Consider the following 25,544-nt stretch of genomic DNA (forward strand, 5'->3'; position numbering starts at 1 on the left):
CTCAGTACTATATTCCAGTAGTACTATACAGGGCTGTCCTCTCAGTACTATATTCCACTAGTACTATACAGGGTTGTCCTCTCAGTACTATATTCCAGTAGTACTATACAGGGCTGTCCTCTCAGTACTATATTCCAGTAGTACTATACAGGGCTGTCCTCTCAGTACTATATTCCAGTAGTACTATACAGGGCTGTCCTCTCAGTACTATATTCCACTAGTACTATACAGGGCTGTCCTCAGTACTATATTCCACTAGTACTATACAGGGCTGTCCTCTCAGTACTATATTCCAGTAGTACTATACAGGGCTGTCCTCTCAGTACTATATTCCAGTAGTACTATACAGGGCTGTCCTCTCAGTACTATATTCCAGTAGTACTATACAGGGCTGTCCTCTCAGTACTATATTCCAGTAGTACTATACAGGGCTGTCCTCTCAGTACTATATTCCACTAGTACTATACAGGGCTGTCCTCTCAGTACTATATTCCACTAGTACTATACAGGGCTGTCCTCTCAGTACTATATTCCACTAGTACTATACAGGGCTGTCCTCTCAGTACTATATTCCACTAGTACTATACAGGGCTGTCCTCTCAGTACTATATTCCACTAGTACTATACAGGGCTGTCCTCTCAGTACTATATTCCACTAGTACTATACAGGGCTGTCCCCTCAGTACTATATTCCACTAGTACTATACAGGGCTGTCCTCTCAGTACTATATTCCACTAGTACTATACAGGGCTGTCCTCTCAGTACTATATTCCAGTAGTACTATACAGGGCTGTCCTCTCAGTACTATATTCCAGTAGTACTATACAGGGCTGTCCTCTCAGTACTATATTCCAGTAGTACTATACAGGGCTGTCCTCTAAGTACTATATTCCAGTAGTACTATACAGGGCTGTCCTCTCAGTACTATATACCACTAGTACTATACAGGGCTGTCCTCTCAGTACTATATTCCACTAGTACTATACAGGGCTGTCCTCAGTACTATATTCCAGTAGTACTATACAGGGTTGTCCTCTCAGTACTATATTCCACTAGTACTATACAGGGCTGTCCTCAGTACTATATTCCACTAGTACTATACAGGGCTGTCCTCTCAGTACTATATACCACTAGTACTATACAGGGCTGTCCTCTCAGTACTATATTCCACTAGTACTATACAGGGCTGTCCTCTCAGTACTATATTCCACTAGTACTATACAGGGCTGTCCTCTCAGTACTATATTCCACTAGTACTATACAGGGCTGTCCTCAGTACTATATTCCACTAGTACTATACAGGGCTGTCCTCTCAGTACTATATTCCAGTAGTACTATACAGGGCTGTCCTCTCAGTACTATATTCCAGTAGTACTATACAGGGCTGTCCTCTCAGTACTATATTCCAGTAGTACTATACAGGGCTGTCCTCTCAGTACTATATTCCAGTAGTACTATACAGGGTTGTCCTCTCAGTACTATATACCACTAGTACTATACAGGGCTGTCCTCTCAGTACTATATTCCACTAGTACTATACAGGGCTGTCCTCTCAGTACTATATTCCAGTAGTACTATACAGGGCTGTCCTCAGTACTATATTCCAGTAGTACTATACAGGGCTGTCCTCTCAGTACTATATTCCACTAGTACTATACAGGGCAGTCCTCTCAGTACTATATTCCAGTAGTACTATACAGGGCTGTCCTCTCAGTACTATATTCCAGTAGTACTATACAGGGCTGTCCTCTCAGTACTATATTCCAGTAGTACTATACAGGGCTGTCCTCTCAGTACTATATTCCAGTAGTACTATACAGGGCTGTCCTCTCAGTACTATATTCCAGTAGTACTATACAGGGCTGTCCTCAGTACTATATTCCACTAGTACTATACAGGGCTGTCCTCTCAGTACTATATTCCAGTAGTACTATACAGGGCTGTCCTCTCAGTACTATATTCCAGTAGTACTATACAGGGCTGTCCTCTCAGTACTATATTCCAGTAGTACTATACAGGGCTGTCCTCTCAGTACTATATTCCACTAGTACTATACAGGGCTGTCCTCTCAGTACTATATTCCAGTAGTACTATACAGGGCTGTCCTCTCAGTACTATATTCCAGTAGTACTATACAGGGCTGTCCTCTCAGTACTATATTCCAGTAGTACTATACAGTGCTGTCCTCTCAGTACTATATTCCAGTAGTACTATACAGGGCTGTCCTCTCAGTACTATATTCCAGTAGTACTATACAGGGCTGTCCTCTCAGTACTATATTCCACTAGTACTATACAGGGCTGTCCTCTCAGTACTATATTCCACTAGTACTATACAGGGCTGTCCTCTCAGTACTATATTCCACTAGTACTATACAGGGCTGTCCTCTCAGTACTATATTCCACTAGTACTATACAGGGCTGTCCTCTCAGTACTATATTCCACTAGTACTATACAGGGCTGTCCTCTCAGTACTATATTCCACTAGTACTATACAGGGCTGTCCCCTCAGTACTATATTCCACTAGTACTATACAGGGCTGTCCTCTCAGTACTATATTCCACTAGTACTATACAGGGCTGTCCTCTCAGTACTATATTCCAGTAGTACTATACAGGGCTGTCCTCTCAGTACTATATACCACTAGTACTATACAGGGCTGTCCTCTCAGTACTATATTCCACTAGTACTATACAGGGCTGTCCTCAGTACTATATTCCAGTAGTACTATACAGGGTTGTCCTCTCAGTACTATATTCCACTAGTACTATACAGGGCTGTCCTCAGTACTATATTCCACTAGTACTATACAGGGCTGTCCTCTCAGTACTATATACCACTAGTACTATACAGGGCTGTCCTCTCAGTACTATATTCCACTAGTACTATACAGGGCTGTCCTCTCAGTACTATATTCCAGTAGTACTATACAGGGCTGTCCTCTCAGTACTATATTCCAGTAGTACTATACAGGGCTGTCCTCTCAGTACTATATTCCAGTAGTACTATACAGGGTTGTCCTCTCAGTACTATATTCCACTAGTACTATACAGGGCTGTCCTCTCAGTACTATATTCCACTAGTACTATACAGGGCTGTCCTCTCAGTACTATATTCCACTAGTACTATACAGGGCTGTCCTCTCAGTACTATATTCCACTAGTACTATACAGGGCTGTCCTCTCAGTACTATATTACAGTAGTACTATACAGGGTTGTCCTCTCAGTATTATATTCCACTAGTACTATACAGGGCTGTCCTCTCAGTACTATATTCCACTAGTACTATACAGGGCTGTCCTCTCAGTACTATATTCCAGTAGTACTATACAGGGTTGTCCTCTCAGTACTATATTCCAGTAGTACTATACAGGGCTGTCCTCTCAGTACTATATTCCACTAGTACTATACAGGGTTGTCCTCTCAGTACTATATTCCACTAGTACTATACAGGGCTGTCCTCTCAGTACTATATTCCACTAGTACTATACAGGGTTGTCCTCTCAGTACTATATTCCACTAGTACTATACAGGGCTGTCCTCTCAGTACTATATTCCAGTAGTACTATACAGGGCTGTCCTCTCAGTACTATATTCCAGTAGTACTATACAGGGTTGTCCTCTCAGTACTATATTCCAGTAGTACTATACAGGGCTGTCCTCTCAGTACTATATTCCAGTAGTACTATACAGGGCTGTCCTCTCAGTATTATATTCCAGTAGTACTATACAGGGCTGTCCTCTCAGTACTATATTCCAGTAGTACTATACAGGGCTGTCCTCTCAGTACTATATTCCAGTAGTACTATACAGGGTTGTCCTCTCAGTACTATATACCACTAGTACTATACAGGGCTGTCCTCTCAGTACTATATTCCACTAGTACTATACAGGGCTGTCCTCTCAGTACTATATTCCAGTAGTACTATACAGGGTTGTCCTCAGTACTATATTCCACTAGTACTATACAGGGCTGTCCTCTCAGTACTATATTCCACTAGTACTATACAGGGCTGTCCTCTCAGTACTATATTCCAGTAGTACTATACAGGGCTGTCCTCTCAGTACTATATTCCAGTAGTACTATACAGGGCTGTCCTCTCAGTACTATATTCCAGTAGTACTATACAGGGCTGTCCTCTCAGTACTATATTCCAGTAGTACTATACAGGGCTGTCCTCTCAGTACTATATTCCAGTAGTACTATACAGGGCTGTCCTCAGTACTATATTCCACTAGTACTATACAGGGCTGTCCTCTCAGTACTATATTCCAGTAGTACTATACAGGGCTGTCCTCTCAGTACTATATTCCAGTAGTACTATACAGGGCTGTCCTCTCAGTACTATATTCCAGTAGTACTATACAGGGCTGTCCTCTCAGTACTATATTCCACTAGTACTATACAGGGCTGTCTTCTCAGTACTATATTCCACTAGTACTATACAGGGCTGTCCTCTCAGTACTATATTCCAGTAGTACTATACAGGGCTGTCCTCTCAGTACTATATTCCACTAGTACTATACAGGGCTGTCCTCTCAGTACTATATTCCAGTAGTACTATACAGGGCTGTCCTCTCAGTACTATATTCCAGTAGTACTATACAGGGCTGTCCTCTCAGTACTATATTCCAGTAGTACTATACAGGGCTGTCCTCTCAGTACTATATTCCAGTAGTACTATACAGGGCTGTCCTCTCAGTACTATATTCCAGTAGTACTATACAGGGCTGTCCTCTCAGTACTATATTCCAGTAGTACTATACAGGGCTGTCCTCTCAGTACTATATTCCACTAGTACTATACAGGGTTGTCCTCTCAGTACTATATTCCACTAGTACTATACAGGGCTGTCCTCTCAGTACTATATTCCACTAGTACTATACAGGGCTGTCCTCTCAGTACTATATTCCACTAGTACTATACAGGGCTGTCCTCTCAGTACTATATTCCACTAGTACTATACAGGGCTGTCCTCTCAGTACTATATTCCAGTAGTACTATACAGGGCTGTCCTCTCAGTACTATATTCCAGTAGTACTATACAGGGCTGTCCTCTCAGTACTATATTCCAGTAGTACTATACAGGGCTGTCCTCTCAATACTATATACCACTAGTACTATACAGGGCTGTCCTCTCAGTACTATATTCCACTAGTACTATACAGGGCTGTCCTCAGTACTATATTCCAGTAGTACTATACAGGGTTGTCCTCTCAGTACTATATTCCACTAGTACTATACAGGGCTGTCCTCAGTACTATATTCCACTAGTACTATACAGGGCTGTCCTCTCAGTACTATATTCCAGTAGTACTATACAGGGCTGTCCTCTCAGTACTATATTCCAGTAGTACTATACAGGGCTGTCCTCTCAGTACTATATTCCAGTAGTACTATACAGGGCTGTCCTCTCAGTACTATATTCCACTAGTACTATACAGGGCTGTCCTCTCAGTACTATATTCCAGTAGTACTATACAGGGTTGTCCTCTCAGTACTATATTCCACTAGTACTATACAGGGTTGTCCTCTCAGTACTATATTCCACTAGTACTATACAGGGCTGTCCTCTCAGTACTATATTCCACTAGTACTATACAGGGCTGTCCTCTCAGTACTATATTCCAGTAGTACTATACAGGGCTGTCCTCTCAGTACTATATTCCACTAGTACTATACAGGGCTGTCCTCTCAGTACTATATTCCAGTAGTACTATACAGGGTTGTCCTCTCAGTACTATATTCCAGTAGTACTATACAGGGCTGTCCTCTCAGTACTATATTCCAGTAGTACTATACAGGGCTGTCCTCTCAGTACTATATTCCACTAGTACTATACAGGGCTGTCCTCTCAGTACTATATTCCAGTAGTACTATACAGGGCTGTCCTCTCAGTACTATATTCCAGTAGTACTATACAGGGCTGTCCTCTCAGTACTATATTCCAGTAGTACTATACAGGGCTGTCCTCTCAGTACTATATTCCAGTAGTACTATACAGGGTTGTCCTCTCAGTACTATATACCACTAGTACTATACAGGGCTGTCCTCTCAGTACTATATTCCACTAGTACTATACAGGGCTGTCCTCTCAGTACTATATTCCAGTAGTACTATACAGGGCTGTCCTCAGTACTATATTCCACTAGTACTATACAGGGCTGTCCTCTCAGTACTATATTCCACTAGTACTATACAGGGCTGTCCTCTCAGTACTATATTCCAGTAGTACTATACAGGGCTGTCCTCTCAGTACTATATTCCAGTAGTACTATACAGGGCTGTCCTCTCAGTACTATATTCCACTAGTACTATACAGGGCTGTCCTCAGTACTATATTCCAGTAGTACTATACAGGGTTGTCCTCTCAGTACTATATTCCACTAGTACTATACAGGGCTGTCCTCAGTACTATATTCCACTAGTACTATACAGGGCTGTCCTCTCAGTACTATATACCACTAGTACTATACAGGGCTGTCCTCTCAGTACTATATTCCACTAGTACTATACAGGGCTGTCCTCTCAGTACTATATTCCAGTAGTACTATACAGGGCTGTCCTCTCAGTACTATATTCCAGTAGTACTATACAGGGCTGTCCTCTCAGTACTATATTCCAGTAGTACTATACAGGGTTGTCCTCTCAGTACTATATTCCACTAGTACTATACAGGGCTGTCCTCTCAGTACTATATTCCAGTAGTACTATACAGGGCTGTCCTCTCAGTACTATATTCCACTAGTACTATACAGGGCTGTCCTCTCAGTACTATATTCCACTAGTACTATACAGGGCTGTCCTCTCAGTACTATATTACAGTAGTACTATACAGGGTTGTCCTCTCAGTATTATATTCCACTAGTACTATACAGGGCTGTCCTCTCAGTACTATATTCCACTAGTACTATACAGGGCTGTCCTCTCAGTACTATATTCCAGTAGTACTATACAGGGTTGTCCTCTCAGTACTATATTCCAGTAGTACTATACAGGGCTGTCCTCTCAGTACTATATTCCACTAGTACTATACAGGGTTGTCCTCTCAGTACTATATTCCACTAGTACTATACAGGGCTGTCCTCTCAGTACTATATTCCACTAGTACTATACAGGGTTGTCCTCTCAGTACTATATTCCACTAGTACTATACAGGGCTGTCCTCTCAGTACTATATTCCAGTAGTACTATACAGGGCTGTCCTCTCAGTACTATATTCCAGTAGTACTATACAGGGTTGTCCTCTCAGTACTATATTCCAGTAGTACTATACAGGGCTGTCCTCTCAGTACTATATTCCAGTAGTACTATACAGGGCTGTCCTCTCAGTACTATATTCCACTAGTACTATACAGGGCTGTCCTCTCAGTACTATATTCCACTAGTACTATACAGGGCTGTCCTCAGTACTATATTCCACTAGTACTATACAGGGCTGTCCTCTCAGTACTATATTCCAGTAGTACTATACAGGGCTGTCCTCTCAGTACTATATTCCAGTAGTACTATACAGGGCTGTCCTCTCAGTACTATATTCCAGTAGTACTATACAGGGCTGTCCTCTCAGTACTATATTCCAGTAGTACTATACAGGGTTGTCCTCTCAGTACTATATACCACTAGTACTATACAGGGCTGTCCTCTCAGTACTATATTCCACTAGTACTATACAGGGCTGTCCTCTCAGTACTATATTCCAGTAGTACTATACAGGGTTGTCCTCAGTACTATATTCCACTAGTACTATACAGGGCTGTCCTCTCAGTACTATATTCCACTAGTACTATACAGGGCTGTCCTCTCAGTACTATATTCCAGTAGTACTATACAGGGCTGTCCTCTCAGTACTATATTCCAGTAGTACTATACAGGGCTGTCCTCTCAGTACTATATTCCAGTAGTACTATACAGGGCTGTCCTCTCAGTACTATATTCCAGTAGTACTATACAGGGCTGTCCTCTCAGTACTATATTCCAGTAGTACTATACAGGGCTGTCCTCAGTACTATATTCCACTAGTACTATACAGGGCTGTCCTCTCAGTACTATATTCCAGTAGTACTATACAGGGCTGTCCTCTCAGTACTATATTCCAGTAGTACTATACAGGGCTGTCCTCTCAGTACTATATTCCAGTAGTACTATACAGGGCTGTCCTCTCAGTACTATATTCCACTAGTACTATACAGGGCTGTCTTCTCAGTACTATATTCCACTAGTACTATACAGGGCTGTCCTCTCAGTACTATATTCCAGTAGTACTATACAGGGCTGTCCTCTCAGTACTATATTCCACTAGTACTATACAGGGCTGTCCTCTCAGTACTATATTCCAGTAGTACTATACAGGGCTGTCCTCTCAGTACTATATTCCAGTAGTACTATACAGGGCTGTCCTCTCAGTACTATATTCCAGTAGTACTATACAGGGCTGTCCTCTCAGTACTATATTCCAGTAGTACTATACAGGGCTGTCCTCTCAGTACTATATTCCACTAGTACTATACAGGGCTGTCCTCTCAGTACTATATTCCACTAGTACTATACAGGGCTGTCCTCTCAGTACTATATTCCACTAGTACTATACAGGGTTGTCCTCTCAGTACTATATTCCACTAGTACTATACAGGGCTGTCCTCTCAGTACTATATTCCACTAGTACTATACAGGGCTGTCCTCTCAGTACTATATTCCACTAGTACTATACAGGGCTGTCCTCTCAGTACTATATTCCACTAGTACTATACAGGGCTGTCCTCTCAGTACTATATTCCAGTAGTACTATACAGGGCTGTCCTCTCAGTACTATATTCCAGTAGTACTATACAGGGCTGTCCTCTCAGTACTATATTCCAGTAGTACTATACAGGGCTGTCCTCTCAATACTATATACCACTAGTACTATACAGGGCTGTCCTCTCAGTACTATATTCCACTAGTACTATACAGGGCTGTCCTCAGTACTATATTCCACTAGTACTATACAGGGCTGTCCTCTCAGTACTATATTCCAGTAGTACTATACAGGGCTGTCCTCTCAGTACTATATTCCAGTAGTACTATACAGGGCTGTCCTCTCAGTACTATATTCCAGTAGTACTATACAGGGCTGTCCTCTCAGTACTATATTCCAGTAGTACTATACAGGGTTGTCCTCTCAGTACTATATACCACTAGTACTATACAGGGCTGTCCTCTCAGTACTATATTCCACTAGTACTATACAGGGCTGTCCTCTCAGTACTATATTCCAGTAGTACTATACAGGGTTGTCCTCAGTACTATATTCCACTAGTACTATACAGGGCTGTCCTCTCAGTACTATATTCCACTAGTACTATACAGGGCTGTCCTCTCAGTACTATATTCCAGTAGTACTATACAGGGCTGTCCTCTCAGTACTATATTCCAGTAGTACTATACAGGGCTGTCCTCTCAGTACTATATTCCAGTAGTACTATACAGGGCTGTCCTCTCAGTACTATATTCCAGTAGTACTATACAGGGCTGTCCTCTCAGTACTATATTCCAGTAGTACTATACAGGGCTGTCCTCAGTACTATATTCCACTAGTACTATACAGGGCTGTCCTCTCAGTACTATATTCCAGTAGTACTATACAGGGCTGTCCTCTCAGTACTATATTCCAGTAGTACTATACAGGGCTGTCCTCTCAGTACTATATTCCAGTAGTACTATACAGGGCTGTCCTCTCAGTACTATATTCCACTAGTACTATACAGGGCTGTCTTCTCAGTACTATATTCCACTAGTACTATACAGGGCTGTCCTCTCAGTACTATATTCCAGTAGTACTATACAGGGCTGTCCTCTCAGTACTATATTCCACTAGTACTATACAGGGCTGTCCTCTCAGTACTATATTCCAGTAGTACTATACAGGGCTGTCCTCTCAGTACTATATTCCAGTAGTACTATACAGGGCTGTCCTCTCAGTACTATATTCCAGTAGTACTATACAGGGCTGTCCTCTCAGTACTATATTCCAGTAGTACTATACAGGGCTGTCCTCTCAGTACTATATTCCACTAGTACTATACAGGGCTGTCCTCTCAGTACTATATTCCACTAGTACTATACAGGGCTGTCCTCTCAGTACTATATTCCACTAGTACTATACAGGGTTGTCCTCTCAGTACTATATTCCACTAGTACTATACAGGGCTGTCCTCTCAGTACTATATTCCACTAGTACTATACAGGGCTGTCCTCTCAGTACTATATTCCACTAGTACTATACAGGGCTGTCCTCTCAGTACTATATTCCACTAGTACTATACAGGGCTGTCCTCTCAGTACTATATTCCAGTAGTACTATACAGGGCTGTCCTCTCAGTACTATATTCCAGTAGTACTATACAGGGCTGTCCTCTCAGTACTATATTCCAGTAGTACTATACAGGGCTGTCCTCTCAATACTATATACCACTAGTACTATACAGGGCTGTCCTCTCAGTACTATATTCCACTAGTACTATACAGGGCTGTCCTCAGTACTATATTCCAGTAGTACTATACAGGGTTGTCCTCTCAGTACTATATTCCACTAGTACTATACAGGGCTGTCCTCAGTACTATATTCCACTATTACTATACAGGGCTGTCCTCTCAGTACTATATTCCAGTAGTACTATACAGGGCTGTCCTCTCAGTACTATATTCCAGTAGTACTATACAGGGCTGTCCTCTCAGTACTATATTCCAGTAGTACTATACAGGGCTGTCCTCTCAGTACTATATTCCACTAGTACTATACAGGGCTGTCCTCTCAGTACTATATTCCAGTAGTACTATACAGGGTTGTCCTCTCAGTACTATATTCCACTAGTACTATACAGGGTTGTCCTCTCAGTACTATATTCCACTAGTACTATACAGGGCTGTCCTCTCAGTACTATATTCCAGTAGTACTATACAGGGCTGTCCTCTCAGTACTATATTCCAGTAGTACTATACAGGGCTGTCCTCTCAGTACTATATTCCACTAGTACTATACAGGGCTGTCCTCTCAGTACTATATTCCAGTAGTACTATACAGGGTTGTCCTCTCAGTACTATATTCCAGTAGTACTATACAGGGCTGTCCTCTCAGTACTATATTCCAGTAGTACTATACAGGGCTGTCCTCTCAGTACTATATTCCACTAGTACTATACAGGGCTGTCCTCTCAGTACTATATTCCAGTAGTACTATACAGGGCTGTCCTCTCAGTACTATATTCCAGTAGTACTATACAGGGCTGTCCTCTCAGTACTATATTCCAGTAGTACTATACAGGGCTGTCCTCTCAGTACTATATTCCAGTAGTACTATACAGGGTTGTCCTCTCAGTACTATATACCACTAGTACTATACAGGGCTGTCCTCTCAGTACTATATTCCACTAGTACTATACAGGGCTGTCCTCTCAGTACTATATTCCAGTAGTACTATACAGGGCTGTCCTCAGTACTATATTCCACTAGTACTATACAGGGCTGTCCTCTCAGTACTATATTCCACTAGTACTATACAGGGCTGTCCTCTCAGTACTATATTCCAGTAGTACTATACAGGGCTGTCCTCTCAGTACTATATTCCAGTAGTACTATACAGGGCTGTCCTCTCAGTACTATATTCCAGTAGTACTATACAGGGCTGTCCTCTCAGTACTATATTCCAGTAGTACTATACAGGGCTGTCCTCTCAGTACTATATTCCAGTAGTACTATACAGGGCTGTCCTCAGTACTATATTCCACTAGTACTATACAGGGCTGTCCTCTCAGTACTATATTCCAGTAGTACTATACAGGGCTGTCCTCTCAGTACTATATTCCAGTAGTACTATACAGGGCTGTCCTCTCAGTACTATATTCCAGTAGTACTATACAGGGCTGTCCTCTCAGTACTATATTCCACTAGTACTATACAGGGCTGTCTTCTCAGTACTATATTCCACTAGTACTATACAGGGCTGTCCTCTCAGTACTATATTCCAGTAGTACTATACAGGGCTGTCCTCTCAGTACTATATTCCACTAGTACTATACAGGGCTGTCCTCTCAGTACTATATTCCAGTAGTACTATACAGGGCTGTCCTCTCAGTACTATATTCCAGTAGTACTATACAGGGCTGTCCTCTCAGTACTATATTCCAGTAGTACTATACAGGGCTGTCCTCTCAGTACTATATTCCAGTAGTACTATACAGGGCTGTCCTCTCAGTACTATATTCCACTAGTACTATACAGGGCTGTCCTCTCAGTACTATATTCCACTAGTACTATACAGGGCTGTCCTCTCAGTACTATATTCCACTAGTACTATACAGGGCTGTCCTCTCAGTACTATATTCCACTAGTACTATACAGGGCTGTCCTCTCAGTACTATATTCCACTAGTACTATACAGGGCTGTCCTCTCAGTACTATATTCCACTAGTACTATACAGGGCTGTCCTCTCAGTACTATATTCCACTAGTACTATACAGGGCTGTCCTCTCAGTACTATATTCCAGTAGTACTATACAGGGCTGTCCTCTCAGTACTATATTCCAGTAGTACTATACAGGGCTGTCCTCTCAGTACTATATTCCAGTAGTACTATACAGGGCTGTCCTCTCAGTACTATATACCACTAGTACTATACAGGGCTGTCCTCTCAGTACTATATTCCACTAGTACTATACAGGGCTGTCCTCAGTACTATATTCCAGTAGTACTATACAGGGTTGTCCTCTCAGTACTATATTCCACTAGTACTATACAGGGCTGTCCTCAGTACTATATTCCACTAGTACTATACAGGGCTGTCCTCTCAGTACTATATTCCAGTAGTACTATACAGGGCTGTCCTCTCAGTACTATATTCCAGTAGTACTATACAGGGCTGTCCTCTCAGTACTATATTCCAGTAGTACTATACAGGGCTGTCCTCTCAGTACTATATTCCACTAGTACTATACAGGGTTGTCCTCTCAGTACTATATTCCAGTAGTACTATACAGGGCTGTCCTCTCAGTACTATATTCCAGTAGTACTATACAGGGCTGTCCTCTCAGTACTATATTCCACTAGTACTATACAGGGCTGTCCTCTCAGTACTATATTCCACTAGTACTATACAGGGCTGTCCTCAGTACTATATTCCACTAGTACTATACAGGGCTGTCCTCTCAGTACTATATTCCAGTAGTACTATACAGGGCTGTCCTCTCAGTACTATATTCCAGTAGTACTATACAGGGCTGTCCTCTCAGTACTATATTCCAGTAGTACTATACAGGGCTGTCCTCTCAGTACTATATTCCAGTAGTACTATACAGGGTTGTCCTCTCAGTACTATATACCACTAGTACTATACAGGGCTGTCCTCTCAGTACTATATTCCACTAGTACTATACAGGGCTGTCCTCTCAGTACTATATTCCAGTAGTACTATACAGGGCTGTCCTCAGTACTATATTCCACTAGTACTATACAGGGCTGTCCTCTCAGTACTATATTCCACTAGTACTATACAGGGCTGTCCTCTCAGTACTATATTCCAGTAGTACTATACAGGGCTGTCCTCTCAGTACTATATTCCAGTAGTACTATACAGGGCTGTCCTCTCAGTACTATATTCCACTAGTACTATACAGGGCTGTCCTCTCAGTACTATATTCCAGTAGTACTATACAGGGCTGTCCTCTCAGTACTATATTCCAGTAGTACTATACAGGGCTGTCCTCTCAGTACTATATTCCACTAGTACTATACAGGGCTGTCCTCTCAGTACTATATTCCACTAGTACTATACAGGGCTGTCCTCTCAGTACTATATTCCACTAGTACTATACAGGGCTGTCCTCTCAGTACTATATTCCAGTAGTACTATACAGGGCTGTCCTCTCAGTACTATATTCCACTAGTACTATACAGGGCTGTCCTCTCAGTACTATATTCCACTAGTACTATACAGGGCTGTCCTCTCAGTACTATATTCCAGTAGTACTATACAGGGCTGTCCTCTCAGTACTATATTCCACTAGTACTATACAGGGCTGTCCTCTCAGTACTATATTCCAGTAGTACTATACAGGGCTGTCCTCTCAGTACTATATTCCAGTAGTACTATACAGGGCTGTCCTCTCAGTACTATATTCCAGTAGTACTATACAGGGCTGTCCTCTCAGTACTATATTCCACTAGTACTATACAGGGCTGTCCTCTCAGTACTATATTCACTAGTACTATACAGGGCTGTCCTCTCAGTACTATATTCCACTAGTACTATACAGGGCTGTCCTCTCAGTACTATATTCCACTAGTACTATACAGGGCTGTCCTCTCAGTACTATATTCCACTAGTACTATACAGGGCTGTCCTCTCAGTACTATATTCCACTAGTACTATACAGGGCTGTCCTCTCAGTACTATATTCCAGTAGTACTATACAGGGTTGTCCTCTCAGTACTATATTCCAGTAGTACTATACAGGGCTGTCCTCTCAGTACTATATTCCACTAGTACTATACAGGGTTGTCCTCTCAGTACTATATTCCACTAGTACTATACAGGGCTGTCCTCTCAGTACTATATTCCACTAGTACTATACAGGGTTGTCCTCTCAGTACTATATTCCACTAGTACTATACAGGACTGTCCTCTCAGTACTATATTCCAGTAGTACTATACAGGGCTGTCCTCTCAGTACTATATTCCAGTAGTACTATACAGGGTTGTCCTCTCAGTACTATATTCCAGTAGTACTATACAGGGCTGTCCTCTCAGTACTATATTCCAGTAGTACTATACAGGGCTGTCCTCTCAGTACTATATTCCACTAGTACTATACAGGGCTGTCCTCTCAGTACTATATTCCAGTAGTACTATACAGGGCTGTCCTCAGTACTATATTCCACTAGTACTATACAGGGCTGTCCTCTCAGTACTATATTCCAGTAGTACTATACAGGGCTGTCCTCTCAGTACTATATTCCAGTAGTACTATACAGGGCTGTCCTCTCAGTACTATATTCCAGTAGTACTATACAGGGCTGTCCTCTCAGTACTATATTCCAGTAGTACTATACAGGGTTGTCCTCTCAGTACTATATACCACTAGTACTATACAGGGCTGTCCTCTCAGTACTATATTCCACTAGTACTATACAGGGCTGTCCTCTCAGTACTATATTCCAGTAGTACTATACAGGGCTGTCCTCAGTACTATATTCCACTAGTACTATACAGGGCTGTCCTCTCAGTACTATATTCCACTAGTACTATACAGGGCTGTCCTCTCAGTACTATATTCCAGTAGTACTATACAGGGCTGTCCTCTCAGTACTATATTCCAGTAGTACTATACAGGGCTGTCCTCTCAGTACTATATTCCAGTAGTACTATACAGGGCTGTCCTCTCAGTACTATATTCCAGTAGTACTATACAGGGCTGTCCTCTCAGTACTATATTCCAGTAGTACTATACAGGGCTGTCCTCAGTACTATATTCCACTAGTACTATACAGGGCTGTCCTCTCAGTACTATATTCCAGTAGTACTATACAGGGCTGTCCTCTCAGTACTATATTCCAGTAGTACTATACAGGGCTGTCCTCTCAGTACTATATTCCAGTAGTACTATACAGGGCTGTCCTCTCAGTACTATATTCCACTAGTACTATACAGGGCTGTCCTCTCAGTACTATATTCCACTAGTACTATACAGGGCTGTCCTCTCAGTACTATATTCCACTAGTACTATACAGGGCTGTCCTCAGTACTATATTCCACTAGTACTATACAGGGCTGTCCTCTCAGTACTATATTCCAGTAGTACTATACAGGGCTGTCCTCTCAGTACTATATTCCACTAGTACTATACAGGGCTGTCCTCTCAGTACTATATTCCAGTAGTACTATACAGGGCTGTCCTCTCAGTACTATATTCCAGTAGTACTATACAGGGTTGTCCTCTCAGTACTATATACCACTAGTACTATACAGGGCTGTCCTCTCAGTACTATATTCCACTAGTACTATACAGGGCTGTCCTCTCAGTACTATATTCCAGTAGTACTATACAGGGCTGTCCTCAGTACTATATTCCACTAGTACTATACAGGGCTGTCCTCTCAGTACTATATTCCACTAGTACTATACAGGGCTGTCCTCTCAGTACTATATTCCAGTAGTACTATACAGGGCTGTCCTCTCAGTACTATATTCCAGTAGTACTATACAGGGCTGTCCTCTCAGTACTATATTCCAGTAGTACTATACAGGGCTGTCCTCTCAGTACTATATTCCAGTAGTACTATACAGGGCTGTCCTCTCAGTACTATATTCCAGTAGTACTATACAGGGCTGTCCTCAGTACTATATTCCACTAGTACTATACAGGGCTGTCCTCTCAGTACTATATTCCAGTAGTACTATACAGGGCTGTCCTCTCAGTACTATATTCCAGTAGTACTATACAGGGCTGTCCTCTCAGTACTATATTCCAGTAGTACTATACAGGGCTGTCCTCTCAGTACTATATTCCACTAGTACTATACAGGGCTGTCCTCTCAGTACTATATTCCACTAGTACTATACAGGGCTGTCCTCTCAGTACTATATTCCAGTAGTACTATACAGGGCTGTCCTCTCAGTACTATATTCCACTAGTACTATACAGGGCTGTCCTCTCAGTACTATATTCCACTAGTACTATACAGGGCTGTCCTCTCAGTACTATATTCCACTAGTACTATACAGGGCTGTCCTCTCAGTACTATATTCCACTAGTACTATACAGGGCTGTCCTCTCAGTACTATATTCCACTAGTACTATATAGGGCTGTCCTCTCAGTACTATATTCCACTAGTACTATACAGGGCTGTCCTCTCAGTACTATATTCCACTAGTACTATACAGGGCTGTCCTCTCAGTACTATATTCCACTAGTACTATACAGGGCTGTCCTCTCAGTACTATATTCCAGTAGTACTATACAGGGCTGTCCTCTCAGTACTATATTCCAGTAGTACTATACAGGGCTGTCCTCTCAGTACTATATTCCAGTAGTACTATACAGGGCTGTCCTCTCAGTACTATATACCACTAGTACTATACAGGGCTGTCCTCTCAGTACTATATTCCACTAGTACTATACAGGGCTGTCCTCAGTACTATATTCCAGTAGTACTATACAGGGTTGTCCTCTCAGTACTATATTCCACTAGTACTATACAGGGCTGTCCTCAGTACTATATTCCACTAGTACTATACAGGGCTGTCCTCTCAGTACTATATTCCAGTAGTACTATACAGGGCTGTCCTCTCAGTACTATATTCCAGTAGTACTATACAGGGCTGTCCTCTCAGTACTATATTCCAGTAGTACTATACAGGGCTGTCCTCTCAGTACTATATTCCACTAGTACTATACAGGGCTGTCCTCTCAGTACTATATTCCAGTAGTACTATACAGGGTTGTCCTCTCAGTACTATATTCCACTAGTACTATACAGGGCTGTCCTCTCAGTACTATATACCACTAGTACTATACAGGGCTGTCCTCTCAGTACTATATACCACTAGTACTATACAGGGCTGTCCTCTCAGTACTATATACCACTAGTACTATACAGGGCTGTCCTCTCAGTACTATATTCCAGTAGTACTATACAGGGCTGTCCTCTCAGTACTATATTCCACTAGTACTATACAGGGCTGTCCTCTCAGTACTATATTCCAGTAGTACTATACAGGGCTGTCCTCTCAGTACTCTATTCCACTAGTACTATACAGGGCTGTCCTCTCAGTACTATATTCCAGTAGTACTATACAGGGTTGTCCTCTCAGTACTATATTCCAGTAGTACTATACAGGGTTGTCCTCTCAGTACTATATTCCAGTAGTACTATACAGGGCTGTCCTCTCAGTACTATATTCCACTAGTACTATACAGGGCTGTCCTCTCAGTACTATATTCCACTAGTACTATACAGGGCTGTCCTCTCAGTACTATATTCCACTAGTACTATACAGGGCTGTCCTCTCAGTACTATATTCCAGTAGTACTATACAGGGCTGTCCTCTCAGTACTATATTCCACTAGTACTATACAGGGCTGTCCTCTCAGTACTATATTCCAGTAGTACTATACAGGGCTGTCCTCTCAGTACTATATTCCAGTAGTACTATACAGGGTTGTCCTCTCAGTACTATATTCCAGTAGTACTATACAGGGCTGTCCTCTGTACTATATTCCAGTAGTACTATACAGGGCTGTCCTCTCAGTACTATATTCCACTAGTACTATACAGGGTTGTCCTCTCAGTACTATATTCCACTAGTACTATACAGGGCTGTCCTCTCAGTACTATATTCCACTAGTACTATACAGGGCTGTCCTCTCAGTACTATATTCCAGTAGTACTATACAGGGTTGTCCTCTCAGTACTATATTCCAGTAGTACTATACAGGGTTGTCCTCTCAGTACTATATTCCAGTAGTACTATACAGGGCTGTCCTCTCAGTACTATATTCCACTAGTACTATACAGGGCTGTCCTCTCAGTACTATATTCCAGTAGTACTATACAGGGTTGTCCTCTCAGTACTCACGTCTGATCTGTTTCAGGGTGGGCTTCAGCAGGTCCAACCAGACCTACAGGAAAACCACAAACACAACGCTTCAGAAACACATTAATACAGCTGAGACTGGATGGCTCTGTACCTGTCTCTAATACAGCTGAGACTGGATGGCTCTGTTCCTGTCTGACCCTGAGCATGTCTCTAATACAGCTGAGACTGGATGGCTCTGTTCCTGTCTGACCCTGAGCCTGTCTCTAATACAGCTGAGACTGGATGGCTCTGTTCCTGTCTGACCCTGAGCCTGTCTCTAATACAGCTGAGACTGGATGGCTCTGTTCCTGTCTGACCCTGAGCCTGTCTCTAATACAGCTGAGACTGGATGGCTCTGTTCCTGTCTGACCCTGAGACTGGATGGCTCTGTTCCTGTCTGACCCTGAGCCTGTCTCTAATACAGCTGAGACTGGATGGCTCTGTTCCTGTCTGACCCTGAGCCTGTCTCTAAAACAGCTGAGACTGGATGGCTCTGTTCCTGTCTGACCCTGAGCCTGTCTCTAATACAGCTGAGACTGGATGGCTCTGTTCCTGTCTGACCCTGAGCCTGTCTCTAATACAGCTGAGACTGGATGGCTCTGTTCCTGTCTGACCCTGAGCCTGTCTCTAATACATCTGAGACTGGATGGCTCTGTTCCTGTCTGACCCTGAGACTGGATGGCTCTGTTCCTGTGAGACCCTGAGACTGGATGGCTCTGTTCCTGTGAGACCCTGAGATTGGATGGCTCTGTTCCTGTGAGACCCTGAGACTGGATGGCTCTGATCCTGTGAGACCCTGAGACTGGATGGCTCTGTTCCTGTGTGACCCTGAGACTGGATGGCTCTGTTCCTGTGTGACCCTGAGACTGGATGGCTCTGTTCCTGTGTGAGACCCTGAGACTGGATGGCTCTGTTCCTGTGTGAGACCCTGAGACTGGATGGCTCTGTGCCTGTGTGACCCTGAGATTGTATGGCTCTGTTCCTGTCTGACCCTGAGACTGGATGGCTCTGTTCCTGTGTGAGACCCTGAGACTGGATGGCTCTGTTCCTGTGTGAGACCCTGAGACTGGATGGCTCTGTTCCTGTGTGACCCTGAGACTGGATGGCTCTGTTCCTGTCTGACCCTGAGACTGGATGGCTCTGTTCCTGTGTGAGACCCTGAGACTGGATGGCTCTGTTCCTGTGTGAGACCCTGAGACTGGATGGCTCTGTTCCTGTGTGAGACCCTGAGACTGGATGGCTCTGTTCCTGTGTGAGACCCTGAGACTGGATGGCTCTGTTCCTGTGAGACCCTGAGACTGGAGGGCTCTGTTCCTGTGTGACCCTGAGACTGGATGGCTCTGTTCCTGTGTGACCCTGAGACTGGATGGCTCTGTTCCTGTGAGACCCTGAGACTGGATGGCTCTGTTCCTGTGTGACCCTGAGACTGGATGGCTCTGTTCCTGTGTGAGACCCTGAGACTGGATGGCTCTGTTCCTGTGAGACCCTGAGACTGGATGGCTCTGTTCCTGTGTGACCCTGAGACTGGATGGCTCTGTTCCTGTGTGACCCTGAGACTGGATGGCTCTGTTCCTGTGAGACCCTGAGACTGGATGGCTCTGTTCCTGTGTGACCCTGATACTGGATGGCTCTGTTCCTGTGAGACCCTGAGCCTGGAGGGCTCTGTTCCTGTGTGAGACTGGATGGCTCTGTTCCTGTGAGACCCTGAGACTGGATGGCTCTGTTCCTGTGAGACCCTGAGACTGGATGGCTCTGTTCCTGTGAGACCCTGAGACTGGATGGCTCTGTTCCTGTGAGACCCTGAGACTGGATGGCTCTGTTCCTGTCTGACCCTGAGACTGGATGGCTCTGTTCCTGTGAGACCCTGAGACTGGATGGCTCTGTTCCTGTGAGACCCTGAGACTGGATGGCTCTGTTCCTGTGAGACCCTGAGACTGGATGGCTCTGATCCTGTGTGACCCTGAGACTGGATGGCTCTGTTCCTGTGAGACCCTGAGACTGGATGGCTCTGTTCCTGTGTAACCCTGAGACTGGATGGCTCTGTTCCTGTGAGACCCTGAGACTGGATGGCTCTGATCCTGTGTGACCCTGAGACTGGATGGCTCTGTTCCTGTGTGAGACCCTGAGACTGGATGGCTCTGTTCCTGTGTGAGACCCTGAGACTGGATGGCTCTGTTCCTGTGTGAGACCCTGAGACTGGATGGCTCTGTTCCTGTGTGAGACCCTGAGACTGGATGGCTCTGTTCCTGTGTGAGACCCTGAGACTGGATGGCTCTGTTCCTGTGTGAGACCCTGAGACTGGATGGCTCTGTTCCTGTGAGACCCTGAGACTGGATGGCTCTGTTCCTGTGTGACCCTGAGACTGGATGGCTCTGTTCCTGTGTGAGACCCTGAGACTGGATGGCTCTGTTCCTGTGAGACCCTGAGACTGGATGGCTCTGTTCCTGTGTGACCCTGAGACTGGATGGCTCTGTTCCTGTGTGACCCTGAGACTGGATGGCTCTGTTCCTGTGAGACCCTGAGACTGGATGGCTCTGTTCCTGTGAGACCCTGAGCCTGGAGGGCTCTGTTCCTGTGTGAGACTGGATGGCTCTGTTCCTGTGAGACCCTGAGACTGGATGGCTCTGTTCCTGTGAGACCCTGAGACTGGATGGCTCTGTTCCTGTGAGACCCTGAGACTGGATGGCTCTGTTCCTGTCTGACCCTGAGACTGGATGGCTCTGTTCCTGTGAGACCCTGAGACTGGATGGCTCTGTTCCTGTGAGACCCTGAGACTGGATGGCTCTGTTCCTGTGAGACCCTGAGACTGGATGGCTCTGATCCTGTGTGACCCTGAGACTGGATGGCTCTGTTCCTGTGAGACCCTGAGACTGGATGGCTCTGTTCCTGTGTAACCCTGAGACTGGATGGCTCTGTTCCTGTGAGACCCTGAGACTGGATGGCTCTGATCCTGTGTGACCCTGAGACTGGATGGCTCTGTTCCTGTGCAAGACCCTGAGACTGGATGGCTCTGTTCCTGTGTGACCCTGAGACTGGATGGCTCTGTTCCTGTGAGACCCTGAGACTGGATGGCTCTGTTCCTGTGTGACCCTGATACTGGATGGCTCTGTTCCTGTGAGACCCTGAGCCTGGATGGCTCTGTTCCTGTGTGAGACTGGATGGCTCTGTTCCTGTGAGACCCTGAGACTGGATGGCTCTGTTCCTGTGAGACCCTGAGACTGGATGGCTCTGTTCCTGTCTGACCCTGAGACTGGATGGCTCTGTTCCTGTGAGACCCTGAGACTGGATGGCTCTGTTCCTGTGAGACCCTGAGACTGGATGGCTCTGTTCCTGTGAGACCCTGAGACTGGATGGCTCTGATCCTGTGTGTCCATGAGACTGGATGGCTCTGTTCCTGTGAGACCCTGAGACTGGATGGCTCTGTTCCTGTGTAACCCTGCGACTGGATGGCTCTGTTCCTGTGAGACCCTGAGACTGGATGGCTCTGATCCTGTGTGACCCTGAGACTGGATGGCTCTGTTCCTGTGAGACCCTGAGACTGGATGGCTCTGATCCTGTGTGACCCTGAGACTGGATGGCTCTGTTCCTGTGAGACCCTGAGACTGGATGGCTCTGATCCTGTCTGACCCTGAGCCTGTCTCTAATACAGCTGAGACTGGATGGCTCTGTTCCTGTGTGACCCTGAGCCTGTCTCTAATACAGCTGAGACTGGATGGCTATGTTCCTGTGTGACCCTGAGACTGGATGGCTCTGTTCCTGTCTGACCCTGAGACTGGATGGCTCTGATCCTGTGAGACCCTGAGACTGGATGGCTCTGTTCCTGTGTGAGACCCTGAGACTGGATGGCTCTGTTCCTGTCTGACCCTGAGACTGGATGGCTCTGTTCCTGTCTGACCCTGAGACTGGATGGCTCTGTTCCTGTGTGACCCTGAAACTGGATGGCTCTGTTCCTGTCTGACCCTGAGACTGGATGGCTGTGTTCCTGTCTGACCCTGAGACTGGATGGCTCTGTTCCTGTGTGAGACCCTGAGACTGGATGGCTCTGTTCCTGTGTAACCCTGAGACTGGATGGCTCTGTTCATGTGAGACCCTGAGACTGGATGGCTCTGTTCCTGTGTGACCCTGATACTGGATGGCTCTGTTCCTGTGAGACCCTGAGCCTGGATGGCTCTGTTCCTGTGTGAGACTGGATGGCTCTGTTCCTGTGAGACCCTGAGACTGGATGGCTCTGTTCCTGTGAGACCCTGAGACTGGATGGCTCTGTTCCTGTGAGACCCTGAGACTGGATGGCTCTGTTCCTGTGAGACCCTGAGACTGGATGGCTATGTTCCTGTGTGACCCTGAGACTGGATGGCTCTGTTCCTGTCTGACCCTGAGACTGGATGGCTCTGATCCTGTGAGACCCTGAGACTGGATGGCTCTGTTCCTGTGTGAGACCCTGAGACTGGATGGCTCTGTTCCTGTCTGACCCTGAGACTGGATGGCTCTGTTCCTGTCTGACCCTGAGACTGGATGGCTCTGTTCCTGTGTGACCCTGAAACTGGATGGCTCTGTTCCTGTCTGACCCTGAGACTGGATGGCTGTGTTCCTGTCTGACCCTGAGACTGGATGGCTCTGTTCCTGTGTGAGACCCTGAGACTGGATGGCTCTGTTCCTGTGTAACCCTGAGACTGGATGGCTCTGTTCATGTGAGACCCTGAGACTGGATGGCTCTGTTCCTGTGTGACCCTGATACTGGATGGCTCTGTTCCTGTGAGACCCTGAGCCTGGATGGCTCTGTTCCTGTGTGAGACTGGATGGCTCTGTTCCTGTGAGACCCTGAGACTGGATGGCTCTGTTCCTGTGAGACCCTGAGACTGGATGGCTCTGTTCCTGTGAGACCCTGAGACTGGATGGCTCTGTTCCTGTGAGACCCTGAGACTGGATGGTTCTGATCCTGTGTGACCCTGAGACTGGATGGCTCTGTTCCTGTGAGACCCTGAGACTGGATGGCTCTGTTCCTGTGTAACCCTGAGACTGGATGGCTCTGTTCCTGTGAGACCCTGAGACTGGATGGCTCTGATCCTGTGTGACCCTGAGACTGGATGGCTCTGTTCCTGTGCGAGACCCTGAGACTGGATGGCTCTGTTCCTGTGTGACCCTGAGACTGGATGGCTCTGTTCCTGTGAGACCCTGAGACTGGATGGCTCTGTTCCTGTGTGACCCTGAGACTGGATGGCTCTGTTCCTGTGTGACCCTGAGACTGGATGGCTCTGTTCCTGTGTGACCCTGATACTGGATGGCTCTGTTCCTGTGAGACCCTGAGCCTGTATGGCTCTGTTCCTGTGTGAGACTGGATGGCTCTGTTCCTGTGAGACCCTGAGACTGGATGGCTCTGTTCCTGTGAGACCCTGAGACTGGATGGCTCTGTTCCTGTGTGAGACTGGATGGCTCTGATCCTGTGTGACCCTGAGACTGGATGGCTCTGTTCCTGTGAGACCCTGAGACTGGATGGCTCTGTTCCTGTGTAACCCTGAGACTGGATGGCTCTGTTCCTGTGAGACCCTGAGACTGGATGGCTCTGATCCTGTGTGACCCTGAGACTGGATGGCTCTGTTCCTGTGAGACCCTGAGACTGGATGGCTCTGATCCTGTGTGACCCTGAGACTGGATGGCTCTGTTCCTGTGAGACCCTGAGACTGGATGGCTCTGATCCTGTCTGACCCTGAGCCTGTCTCTAATACAGCTGAGACTGGATGGCTCTGTTCCTGTGTGACCCTGAGCCTGTCTCTAATACAGCTGAGACTGGATGGCTCTGTTCCTGTCTGACCCTGAGACTGGATGGCTCTGTTCCTGTGTGACCCTGAGACTGGATGGCTCTGTTCCTGTGTGACCCTGAGACTGGATGGCTCTGATCCTGTGTGAGACCCTGAGACTGGATGGCTCTGTTCCTGTGAGACCCTGAGACTGGATGGCTCTGTTCCTGTGTGACCCTGAGACTGGATGGCTCTGTTCCTGTGAGACCCTGAGACTGGATGGCTCTGTTCCTGTGTGACCCTGAGACTGGATGGCTCTGTTCCTGTGTGACCCTGAGACTGGATGGCTCTGTTCCTGTGAGACCCTGAGACTGGATGGCTCTGTTCCTGTGTGACCCTGAGACTGGATGGCTCTGTTCCTGTGTGAGACCCTGAGACTGGATGGCTCTGTTCCTGTGAGACCCTGAGACTGGATGGCTCTGTTCCTGTGTGACCCTGAGACTGGATGGCTCTGTTCCTGTGTGACCCTGAGACTGGATGGCTCTGTTCCTGTGAGACCCTGAGACTGGATGGCTCTGTTCCTGTGTGACCCTGATACTGGATGGCTCTGTTCCTGTGAGACCCTGAGCCTGGAGGGCTCTGTTCCTGTGTGAGACTGGATGGCTCTGTTCCTGTGAGACCCTGAGACTGGATGGCTCTGTTCCTGTGAGACCCTGAGACTGGATGGCTCTGTTCCTGTGAGACCCTGAGACTGGATGGCTCTGTTCCTGTCTGACCCTGAGACTGGATGGCTCTGTTCCTGTGAGACCCTGAGACTGGATGGCTCTGTTCCTGTGAGACCCTGAGACTGGATGGCTCTGTTCCTGTGAGACCCTGAGACTGGATGGCTCTGATCCTGTGTGACCCTGAGACTGGATGGCTCTGTTCCTGTGAGACCCTGAGACTGGATGGCTCTGTTCCTGTGTGACCCTGAGACTGGATGGCTCTGTTCCTGTGAGACCCTGAGACTGGATGGCTCTGATCCTGTGTGACCCTGAGACTGGATGGCTCTGTTCCTGTGTGAGACCCTGAGACTGGATGGCTCTGTTCCTGTGTGAGACCCTGAGACTGGATGGCTCTGTTCCTGTGTGAGACCCTGAGACTGGATGGCTCTGTTCCTGTGTGAGACCCTGAGACTGGATGGCTCTGTTCCTG

At 45.7% G+C, this 25,544-nt stretch overlaps 1 protein-coding gene across 2 annotated transcripts in view; it reads right to left on the bottom strand.

Annotated features, from left to right (window-relative positions):
• The window catches only part of LOC110513522 (FERM, ARHGEF and pleckstrin domain-containing protein 1), a 113,772-nt gene that overhangs the window by 59,782 nt on the left and 28,446 nt on the right, over positions 1-25,544 (bottom strand). For both annotated transcript variants that reach the window (XM_036972579.1, XM_036972580.1), the window contains exon 4: positions 18,616-18,658. In XM_036972579.1, coding sequence (XP_036828474.1) covers positions 18,616-18,658 — 43 coding nt within the window. The remainder of the gene's footprint in view (positions 1-18,615; positions 18,659-25,544) is intronic.

The sequence above is a fragment of the Oncorhynchus mykiss genome, unplaced genomic scaffold (assembly GCF_013265735.2).
Source record: "Oncorhynchus mykiss isolate Arlee unplaced genomic scaffold, USDA_OmykA_1.1 un_scaffold_177, whole genome shotgun sequence".
Taxonomy (NCBI): domain Eukaryota; kingdom Metazoa; phylum Chordata; class Actinopteri; order Salmoniformes; family Salmonidae; genus Oncorhynchus; species Oncorhynchus mykiss.